This window comes from Python bivittatus, unplaced genomic scaffold, assembly GCF_059951505.1.
Source record: "Python bivittatus isolate LINGU-HERP-01145 unplaced genomic scaffold, Pbiv_v1 ctg000020_np1212, whole genome shotgun sequence".
NCBI lineage: Eukaryota > Metazoa > Chordata > Lepidosauria > Squamata > Pythonidae > Python > Python bivittatus.
This window is the reverse complement of record NW_028277030.1, coordinates 90,314,726-90,327,144: the sequence shown is the minus strand read 5'-3', so window position 1 is coordinate 90,327,144 and position 12,419 is coordinate 90,314,726. Positions and strand designations below refer to the sequence as shown.

The window sequence follows — 12,419 nt, the reverse complement described above, 5'->3', positions numbered from 1 at the left end:
GAAGATGTACTTGCAAAGCTCAAAACTCTGAGTACAATTCCTTTATTGCAGGAATAATATTTTGTATTATTATAATGGGATAGGAAACCATTTCAGGATGCACCAGTACTGGCTAGCATTATTCAAGCCTTTTCCTCAAAAAATCTGTTTTGAGCTTAGCAAAACAATGTTGTGATACATACGGGATTCAAAATAATGTGGAAATTTGTGATAAACCAGGATTATATTGGATCAAGAGAGTCAGAGGCACATACCCATTTTTCCACATCAACTAGCTGTAAAAGAAAAAATGAATACTGTTACTGAAAATTATATTTTGTAATTTAGCACTCACAATTTGATATAAAGACGTTGATTATCATTATTATTTTAACACTTTCTAAAAAATCTAAAATTTTCAAAATGTTGTATTGATAGGTATAGTCTGAAGATATCTTTAACAAAGATTACACTGAAAGATAAAACAGATCCTACCCTCAAGTTCACAACCATACGGGCATAATACAAGGGGGAAAATGTAGAGTGAAAGAGAGGCAAATATAAATTTAAGTTTTAAAGTATTTTAAGTGAAATGGACATTATAGAGTAATAATTAATTCTTCAGGAAAGATTATGTTTCATGCAAAAGATGTCCAATAACTTCATGCCTTAACATTTTACCACTTGTAGATGGATGCGGTAACATAATAGAACAGAGCACTTTGAATGTTGTATTTTTTATGTAAAATGTTAAACTGTCCTGGCAGTCATAAAAAATGCTATGGTACTTTAACAGCTCTCACTTCTTGCTATTTTTCAAGCAGTTAAGAATATATGCATTCAAAGAAAATGAGATTTCCAGAAGCTATAATACCTCCTTGCATTTCCTTAGATGAAAAATGCACAGACATACTTAACGGGGCATTCAGGGCGCTGCTGTTCCTTTCTCCCACTGTATTCAGATCCCGCACTGAGAAATCCATGTTTGCTGAAGTTAAACTGTGGTTCACAAGGCTTCTTCACATTGCATACAATGACTATCTGACTTCGCCCTGGTATTCAGATCTCCTTTCACAACATGATTTAGATGCTATTGTGACATTCACAAACTGAAATTGATTGCATAGAAGATTTGGAGCTTCCATGTGACTATAAAAACCCTTGAGTAGAACTTCCTAGCTGTAAAAATAGCATTTTAGATATAGTCTAGAAAAAAACTACATTTGTCCAGAATCATAGATTTGAATAGTTTTTAGAAGAACAGGAAGCAATCATGGCTCAGTGACTGAGCATATGCAGATGGTCCCTAGCATCTTCAGTTAAAAGAATTAGGTAGCAAATGATGGGAAGGACTTCTACCTGATAGGATATCAATAACATTAAGATAGCTGCAGAATTAATTTAACTTTATATAAGGCTGTTTCCTGTGCATTATTTCCTGGAGCATTAATGGGACTGAACTCCTCTCTCCCTTTCATGATTATTATTTTTTTTCTCTATAAATTATCATAGTAGCCAGCAAAGCATACCTCTGATAAGCCTTCTTTGTAAAAAAAAAAGCACACATTAATACATCTTATATTTGTCAACAAGGCAAATAGGGCAACAAGAGTCAGGGCCACCAGAAGTGTACAGCATACACCCATTAATTTGGCTTTTTTTTTATTGTAATCGCTGTGCCACAAAAGCAAGTGCAAAGTGGGAAGAAACCAGGAACACTATCTGGTACACTAACAATGCTTTTTAAAAAAGGAACACAAGCAAACCTCTCAACAAGAAATTGGTCAAAGACATATCTGGAAAAATATACTGATTGCTGTAATAATAGTCAGATGACAACCGAGTGAGAAGTCACTTGTCCTACTTGACAAGGTACAAACGGTTTCAGCAAGGAAAATATGCCAGATCGCTTCTCCATGGTTTAGACCAGTGTTTTCTCAACCTTGGCAACCTTGGCAAGCTGGCTGGGAATTCTGGGAGTTGACGTCCACACATCTTCAAGTTGCCATGGTTGAGAAACACTGCTTTAGACTGTTTCCAGGAAGAATTCTGCACAAGTTCAAAGTTCATATACTGTATGGGACTGAGGCAGATAATGAAAAAGAAAAAGAAAAAAGGAGAGTGTCTCTCTGACTACTGGAAGCAATACCACATTAGCAAATTTTGAAGTGAAGGCACTCATGATGGCAGAGCAAAGGAGGGCATATAAGAAAGAGTAGAAATGCACACAGCCACTATTATGAACAGCAGTACATTTCACAATTCCAAATGTACTCAGGAGGATTACAGTCATATAATAATGTGCTGGAAAATGTAGAATGCATTACTTAATTCCTGATGCATTTATATGCATTTTATGACCTCTAAACAAAAATCTAAGTCTAGTCAACCTCACAGGATTGTTATGAGCATAATGTCTGTAAATGGAATGGGGATAAGCCTACCCCACACATATTACTCTGAGCAAAATGAGATATGTATGGGAAGACGATAAGAAGCATAAGATGTATGAGGAAAAGTCTTTTTTACTGTTTAAAACAGATTATAGAGCAGTTGAGTTACTTTACTTTTAATCTGCTTAACTCTGATGTACAGAACAAACACCTGAATATCTTTCAGGATATAGAAAACACAGAAGTCTCCTGCCAGATTATTTATTATTTATTTATTTATTTATTTATTTATTTATTTATTAAATTTATATGCCGCCCATCTCCCCCGAGATAAGTGAATAAATATGATATACAGCAAAACCCTTGATAAAGAATTCAAATACAAACAAGTCTCCTTGTTAGATAGATCATTCCCATCCACCAGACTATTTTTTAATGGTGCAGAATAAATGAGGGATCACCTGGTGCCCTACTTTCCATCTCTATTCTGCTATTATGTACATAAAAGGGATAAAGCTGGAATGAACAAAGGCCACTGCCATTGGAACTGTCCATGTTAATTATCCATGGGATTGTTTCCAGTGGCTCTGGAAACTTCTGTGCCTTTTGACAGATATATATATACATACATGCATACACACACACACACGTTATGGGTGTGTGTACATAATATAAAAGTTTGCCTGTTGTACTTATCTCTCCCTGCTTTTGCCTGCCTTTTGTTTTTGCCAGTCAAATGCTTTGATGTTTGCTGATGTTTAACAATGATGTTTTTTTGCTAGCTGAACTGAGTGGTGTGTGTGCCTGCTCTGATCTGGATATAGGGATTGATTGGGGTATGCTGGGTACAAACTAAAATGGAAATTACCCACAGTAATTTTCCAACACCTTTTACTTCTTCCTCTCTATTAGCCAACATCACATGGCCAAAAAAACTACAAATGCAGTCAGAACTTTTTTCATATTCACATAAAGCAGAAAAGGCAATACAGACAGGTAGCAAAAAGAGATGAGAAAAGCAGGCAGACAAGGTTGCAGAAGGGGAAATATGCACCAACATTAAGGAAAATTCCACATTCAGTTCTACCACTTCTTTTTACCCCGGACAGCTTTTTAATCACATTGGGCTCATTCAAGACCAAGCCACCTCAAAACGTTTTGCATTACAACAGGCACAGCTCCCAGAAAAATACTGCTGCTAGAAAAATCCATGCGCTCTGCCCTAGCTGAAGCGAAGATTGCAGCAAAATGCAGAGAGACGCCTGAAGGCAATGCAGATGATGTCATTATCTTTGCTGTTTTAAAATGAAAAACAAAACAATTCCCTGGCACTGTGTCCACACAGGATCTGTATCCGAGTCAATAATGTTGGGAAGTGTCCTTCTTCCCATAAGAGGCTTATTTAATGTGACCTTCCTTTAATTATTTAACTTTCTTAATGTAGCTTTCAACTAGGTTTTACAACAAAGTTAGAAATGGTACTATAATAGGGATAATTAAAAAGCGATGCCTTTTGAATAAAATGTAACTTTAAACCTTTCCAAAAGTAGGTTAGCGTATTTTAGGAGTTCATTAATTTCATGCCTACAAACTAGAGCAATCAATTTAACAAAAATCTGTGAAAATATATTTACAAGCAGCAGGCTAAGTACCTAATTCTGGATCCAATCACAGAGGAACAAATACTTCAAGGAGAACTGTGGATGATACTAAAATGTATTTCTATAATTATATCTGACAAGGTTTATGCAGGCCTATCACACTAATCTTTTCTGATTACATTCTATCCAGAATGCATTAAACAGAAATGATTTAGCTTAAAGAAAGAAGAGAGATGAGAGACAGTTGCTGTCATGCAGTTGTTCATGCAAGACACTAGGAAACAGCAAAGGGCAAGGCTTTAAGGACCACGTGCTTTTCGAGCAGCTGGAGCAATCCACCTTTGGTGAAAGTTGCCGTGTGCAGATACAAATTCTGTAAACAGAGCTGACCCAAGATATTACGGTGTCCTAGGAAGAGACTCTCTTGGTGGCAAAATTACAAATGGTTTTAAAAGCTGTGTGCCACAACTTGCAATCTAAATAAATAATGTCTACCATCAGCAATAAGTCCCCTTCAATATTTCAAAGTATTTTAGTCCTCAAGGTGCCAAAATGGTTATCCAAACAACTTCCTACATGGAGTTACAGGAACTAAGATGCCAAAGAGCAAAACTAAGGAGTAGCCAGGAGCAAAATTAATATCCGCAATCCCATTATTTTATTACCTTGTAATAGGCTTAATTTTTATTTTGTCCCTTTTTCAAGCACCAGAATCATATTTTCCCTTTCTGAATTGATTTGACCACAAAAGCTTTAATGGAACTTTGCAATCTCTTTATTCCAATACAGCTTTTAGACTGATATTATACTAATTTCAATCAGCGAATGAGTTGCCCAGAGTTGTTGAAAGTTGGGCGGCATACAAGCTTAATAAATTATTATTGTTGTTGTTGTTGTTGTTGACAAAAATATAATAATACTGCAAAAGCTACCCTATAAAAATGATTTGGATCCTCTTGCACAAAATCTGCGTCTTGCCATTCTTGTAACAGAAGATTACTATTTATCCTTAATTCCAAATTCGAAATACTATACCACTTGTAACACACCACAACTTACCCCTTCTGCTTTCTCCTCTGTGTTAGCCAGCATTTCTTGGAGAGCTCTGACTGACAATGATTGCTCCAGAACAAAAGTGCAGATGGAGAGATCCGGAGGAACATTCTAATTGAAAAAAGAAATTATGAAGAGAACATTGAGCAAGGTATTCTCCTATCATTCTATCACAATCCTCTGTATCTGGAGTCCACCTACTTTATACATGTATATGTATGTATACATACAACTATACACATGTATAAAAAATATGAAGCTGACAAGCTGCAGAGCACCAGCCTCCAGCATCATCTTTATTTCTAAAAATGCCTCTGGGCTCCAGATCAGCCTCATCAGCTTCCTGTAAAAAACAGAAATATACATACCAGCCCAGAAAAAGGACTAATGTGTAGTACAGTATCCCGTGATAGGAATGGCTAATGGGATATTATTTTGATAAATTAATGTTTTACGCCTTCTTATATCTTACTCTCACTTTTTTTTTTAATCTAGACTTGGCGGATCTTTTTCTTATATCTTCCGTCTCACTTTTATGTGAGATGGGCGGCTATCTAAATACAATAAATAAATAAATACCATCAATGACTGCTAAATAAAAGAGTTTACAACATCTCCTTAGAATAACAAATCAGCCTACCAAGCCCCAGAAGTCTGAAGACCTTTTGATATTAATAGGATTTATTCCTAGATGTGCGTAAGATTTCAGCTATACAGTACAGAAGTTATTCATAAGAAATCTCCTCTAAATTCAAACAGACATCTCTCTGTATGTCTTTAGGCTGACAATTACCATTGATCAAATTTAAAAAGTCAATTAAAAATATAAAGGGAGACAAGAAGACATGACAACCTTTCTAATCAATTTATACTGAAAAATTCACATTAATAAACACAAAAAACTCTCATCCTACCTAAGATGCTGAAATTCAAACTTCAGCTATTTAATTACTTTCCATAAAACCTGTGCTCCAAGATTTAATTCCCTACATTAAAATCTTCACAAGAGCGTTCAATATGGATTTGCAAGGTTTTAAATATAGAATCAGTGCACAGTTTATCAAGCGGTTCTCCTGTGCAGCATCCTGGTATGTATGTTTCATTGGGAATAGCGTGACATGAGTAATGTTGCTTCATCTCTTCATCTGGTTAGCAGATGGTTACTACTAACAAGTAAATGTCAAATGTTCTCACAAGTGGTGGAACTTGGCCAACTGGGCCTGGGCCTGGAGGCTAAGCAGGTTTGGAGAGGAAGAAGCTCCCAGGGCTGTAGACTAGAAAGAAGACCACAGCAAAAAGTGGTGACGTGCGTCTTCCATACAGTTGCCAAGAAAACATAATGGAAGTGTCCATGTAGTCACCATGATCCAGCTGGACTCAACGGATACTTTATTTTACTTTAAACAGATATTCAGAATTATATACATTCATATTTATACACATTTTTAATCATAACAACAGGGGAAAAAATATTATACCTTTTAACAAGGCATGTAACAAACAAATACAAAAACATTAGAAACATCAAAATGTCAAAGAAATGGGATTTTAAAGTAAGTACAAATCTTTACACAATAAAAGTACAAAATGTACAAAAATACATCCTAATCAAAGCCCAATGATTGCTTTTCATCAAAACAGCAAACCCTGTGGAACAAGCAAACCCATACTCAACCAAAATTGCCAATAAAATAAAGAATCTTTTGCTTTTGGAATCTTTTCCTAAAGGGACTGACTTCAAACTTTTAGTAATAGGATCCTTCCTTTCCTTGTTTAAGTCAGGGTCAGAACAAGCTATGGCAGCTTGCTGTACAGAAGAAGGAAAGAAAATTTTGAAAAGTTAGCTATTAACTTCAAATCATAATTAGGAGCTACAATTCCTTTTTGCACAGAAGTGACAGCAACACTTATTATATTGGTTTCTGTTGCACCCTTCAGTCCCATTTCTGTCAGTGTCACCTTGCATCTCCCCTCTCCTCCTTTAAAGTTCCAGTGCTACTTATTATGATTCCCTGTTGAATGACTCATGCTTTAAACCTTGGCTATTCAACATTTTTGCTCACTTGATGTGGGTGAGACTGCTTATGGGGTGGGGGGGTGGGAGTACTGATGTTCTGGAGGGAAGACCAGGGTTCCCCCTCCATTCACACACACTATAAGAACCATTTTGTGTAACAGCAGATGCTTCAGATTTCTGTTCTTCCTGGGCTGGGAAATTACAAAGAATGAATTTTGTCCATCTGTCACACTATCACGGTTTTCAAGTCACTCAAGCTCTACTCATCCTGAAAGGAAAGTTACAGGCCTGTGGCCATTACTCATTCCTCCTTCTCTTTGTCCTTCCTGTACTTCAGACCACTGCAGTTTGGCTGGGTCCATAGTTGGTCTTCTCCTAACATACATGTCCAATTTGAACAGTTATATGTATACCATGAGCAATGGAAGCAAGAAAACAGACACAGAATCTAGAAATGAAACATAAAATTAATGAAACAATATGAGCCCAACAGGATATTGCCCCACATTTTATTTCAAAGCCAGGACTGTTTTAAAGTGAGATACATGTTCACTCTGGTCATCATTCTTCTAACAAATTTAATTAACTTCTTTCTTCTATGGAGTTAAAGCTTCTAGGAATTAAATGGCTTAACTATATGCATGTTGGTTTTAAAAGCTGGTGTGATTTTGTTTGTGATGCTGAATACTTAAAACTTGTAAGAGATAATTGCACTAACTACAGAAGAAGCCTCAATCAGCCAGACGATAAACAATCCAAGTGAACAATTAAAAGCAATTGAATAAACTGAAGTAGTTTATGGATGTTGTAATTACATGTGCATAATGCAGACTAAGGTTTTATTTATGACCTAATGCAAACAAAGGACAACTCTAAAGTTATATCACTTCATTTTTCACATAGAATCATTTTATTTCTTATTACACTTTTCCTTTTAATGTACCAAGGTAATCTTTCATGTGCTTTATGCTGGATTTCTAAAGAGGTTTATATACTAATGGTAATGATGCTTTTCACTGTATGTACTTCACTGCTGACTGAATTTGCTTTTATGTAAGTATTTGTGAGCTTTCTCAGCTGAAGGGTACAATAAAATATTGTGAATGAACGATGATCTGAAAGTGGCTTACATTATGCATCTGCTTATACACATATACACACACACAAGGGCACTTGTACATGGAAGACATGGGAAAAGCTGATTTAAACCATCAAAAACAGGCTTCATTTGCACATTAACTTTATTTTTGGGGTGTAAACATGACTGCTCGTTAAAAAAAAATTCTTTAATAGTTAATTTCTGCAATCTGATTTTTCTGGCTTTTATTAGGAAGAGAAAGAACACTACTTAATGTAAGTTAAAGGCCAGAGTTACATAAATGTTTTTAATATAGCAAAGATATAATCAATTTCCAAATGTAATTTTATCATGAGGTATTTGTTTCTCCTGATATATTAGATACCACTTCTCACCACTTGAGGGCATATTCAAACAACGTAACCATAGAGTATAAACTAATACAAGAAAAATCATTCTGTGGCATTTTCTTATTCGCAAGAAGGTATGAACTGACGGATCTTTCCTACATGGAGGAATTCAAAGGTGGGGGGGACTATGCTATTTTTAAAAATACATTGGCTTAAAAATCTCTATCTAGACTAATTTTATTCCAGGGAGTAATTTAAAGGGTGGTACAAGTAGATCCACATAGGTAAAAACATACTTAGATCAGATCTATCACTTTTTCCTTCTCAGACTAACAATCTATTTCCCAAGTTACCAATTTCACGCAGCAGTTGAAGCTTTGTTCTCTGCTACTATCTTCTCCTCTTCGATTCCATCATGGGGGAGTAACATTTCTTCTGACAGAATGGTCATTAGGTCTAGTGGCTAAACTTGCCAGATCAGTCTGATCCAATGTTATTTATGTTGTAACATATCAAAATTTTGCTATAACAATAGGCATGCTGCAATAATAAATACAATTTATTCCAGGTCAAAGACATGGCCAGGTGCTGGCTGTGGAACTGCTTATGAACTGCTCATGTGCAAGTTCCATGTTAAGCTAAAGAAGAAGAAGAAGAAAGCCAGCCAGTTTCCATGATATGATCTTGAACATATACCCACCATTTTCAAGAACATCAGGAATCACTCTGAAGTCCTGAAACTCATTGATAGAGAACCAGAGGAATTACAGTATGAACTTAAGTTGTTAAAGATAAATGTGAAAAGAGACTGCCAAAACTAAAGAAACAGAAGAAAGGAAGCTGGATGTCAGAACAAACCATGGAAATTGCCAGCAAAAGAAGAGAAGCCAAAGCCAAGAAAGATAAAAATCTCAGAAAGGGTTTCAGAGAACTGTTAGAAGAGACAAGGAGCAGTATTAGAGCCCTACATGGAAAAAAAAGTTCACACTGGCTTTAGAAAAGGCTGAGGAACATGAGACATTATTGCTGATGCATGCTAGATAATTGAAAAAGCCAAAGAACACCCAAAAGAAGTCAGTATGTGCTTCATTGATTATAGAAAGGCCTTTGATTGTGTCAATCATGTCAAGCTGTGGAAAGTGCTCAGAAAAATGGGAATCCCAGAACAGGTCATTGTCCTCATGAGAAACTTATATGCAGTTCAGTAAGCCACAGTCCAGACAAAACATGGTGAAACAGACTGGCTCCAGGTTCCCACATGCATCTGAAGGCCTGTAAAAATTGTTTCCATAAGATCTTACAGAATCAACAAAATAAATGATGATATTACAAATGCTCACACATAGTCTTTAAAAGCCAGGATAAAAACTTGGGGACAATATATATTTTTCTTAAATGATATTTATTTGTTAAAAAGGTGCCTTTTATTATGGATTAAATCAATATACATACCACAAACCGCAAAAATAATTGTTAATGGAGATTTTACTAAACCAAGTGAAATTCAAAAAGGTACGAGACAAGGATGTCCCTTGTCTCCATTATTATTCATATTGGTTTTAGAAGTATTACTTAGAGATATTAGACAAGATGACAACATTTTGGGAACAAGAGTTAAAAAAGAAGAATATAAATTAAGAGTTTTTGCTGACGACCTAGTCATTACCTTAGAAAACCCATTGGATGGGATTGAATCGTTAATGCAAAAATTGAGAGTCTTTGAGTCGCTAGCAGGGTTCAAAGTAAACATACAAAAAACAACAGTTTTAACTAAAAATATGGATGTTTACCAACAGAAGAAACTGAATGAATTAACTGGATTTACAATAGAGAAAAAACTAAAATATCTGGGAGTATATTCGACATCGAAGAATGCTGGTTTATTTCAGAATAATTATGTTCCACTTTGGACAGATATTAAAAAAGACTTAGACCGATGGGAAAAGTTACAATTGTCGTTACTAGGAAGAATATCAGTGATTAAAATGAATATTTTGCCGCGAATTTTATATTTTTTCCAGACAATCCCAATATTGACTTCAGAAGCACCCTTTAAACAATGGCAACGTGACATCTTACATGGCAAGGGAAAAAACCAAGAATAAAATATAAAGTTTTATAAGATGTGAAAGAAAGAGGTGGTTTGGGTCTTCCCGATTTGAAATTGTACTATGTAGCTTGCTGTTTAGTATGGCTTAAAGAATGGATCACCTTGAGAAATGAAAAATTATTAAACTTGGAAGGTCACAATTTGAGATTTGGATGGCATGGATATTTGTGGTATGATAAAGTTAAAGTTAATGTGGACTTTAAAAATCACTATATTAGAAGATCTCTATTAAAGGTTTGGATTAAATGTAGACCACTTTTATGCCCTAAGATACCAATGTGGACCTCTACACAAGAAGCCTTTTATAGAACTGAAACAAGAGATAAAAATAAATGGATGAGATACCAAGACTTATTAGAAAAAGAACAAGGAGAATATAAAATTAAATCAAAAGAACAATTGGTTTTAGAAGGATATACCTTTCAATGGCTTTCTTATATGCAATACAAAGAAAAAATTTAAATTGATAAAAAAGAATTTGGATTTGAACAGCATAAATTGGAATTTGAAATCCAATTATGTGAAACAGATGAACATTTAATAGCAAAAATGTACAAATTATTGTTGAGAGAAGAAATGGTTGAAGAACAAGTTAAAGAATGCATGATTAAATGGGCAAAGAATATTGGACATAATATACATATGCAGCAATGGGAAAATATGTGGTCTAAAGGATTAAAATTTACTTTATGTTATAACTTGAAAGAAGATTTCTATAAAATGATGTATCGATGGTATATGACACCCCAAATACTATCAAAGATATATGGGACAATTTCCAACATTTGTTGGAAATGTAACCAACAAGAGGGGTCGTTTTATCATATGTGGTGGACATGTAAAATTGCAAAGAAATTTTGGACTACAAACGTTGATGCCGAGCATACTACAAATACAGATCCCATTTAAACCAGAACTATTCCTGTTGGGGATAATGGACTTTCAAACAGGAAAACATCTTATTAGAATTACTCAATACATGATTACCGCAGCAAGACTTCTTTGTGCACAATTTTGGAAAACCCAGACATTACCAACAATACAAGAATGGTTGTTAAAACTGATGGATATGGCAGAAAATGATAAACTGACTTGCTTATTAAAAGAAAACTCAAACAACTACTACCTTAAAGAATGGAAACCGTTGATGGACTATTTGCAAAATGCAGGTGGGGTGAAGCTTACATGGGGATTTGAAGATTAGATTATAAATGTAATGGGATATGTTTAGACAAAGAATTATTCCTATTTAATGTATTAAAAACTAGCACTTATGATAGCCTTATTATTTCTAAGACCAGAGATAGATTGGAAGTTATCTGTTTTTCATATGTTTTTTTCTTTTACTTTACCTCACTTTTTCTTTTCCTTTTCTTTATATTTTGTATTTCAAATTTTCTTTTTCATTTCCAACTTTTGAATATCTATCTTTAAAATCTTAATAAAATATTATTTAAAAAAAGTACCTTTTATTATGGAACTGAAGTTACTTCAGTCCTGTCACATTTTTAGAGTTGTTCAATTACAAGGGAACAGGATAGATAAATCCATCAAGGTCAGTGCTATTATAATGAATCATTAACATTCCAATTAATTTTTATGATGTTGAATAATACTTTGAAAATGATGGCCCACTGAAAATAAAACATTAGTCTGCACCATATGGGAGATAATATATTTAATTAAAATTATATTGAGGAAAATTGTTGGAGAAAAATTTGCCTGAATTCATCATCTCTTCTAGAGATCATATATTCAGAATTTTTAAACATATTCTCTTTTCTCATCAACATATCTAACTTCACCAAAAGAAAACGTTTATAGCTAAAACTGCTTCA

General features: G+C 34.7%; 1 protein-coding gene across 1 annotated transcript in view; it reads right to left on the bottom strand.

The window, feature by feature from the left end:
* Nucleotides 1-12,419, bottom strand: part of RYR2 (ryanodine receptor 2) — a 332,798-nt gene that overhangs the window by 231,980 nt on the left and 88,399 nt on the right. Inside the window, exons 3-4 of the mRNA XM_088143916.1 lie at nucleotides 5,033-5,137; nucleotides 255-275 (exon numbers count right to left, since the gene is read on the bottom strand). Coding sequence (XP_088000042.1) covers nucleotides 255-275; nucleotides 5,033-5,137 — 126 coding nt within the window. The remainder of the gene's footprint in view (nucleotides 1-254; nucleotides 276-5,032; nucleotides 5,138-12,419) is intronic.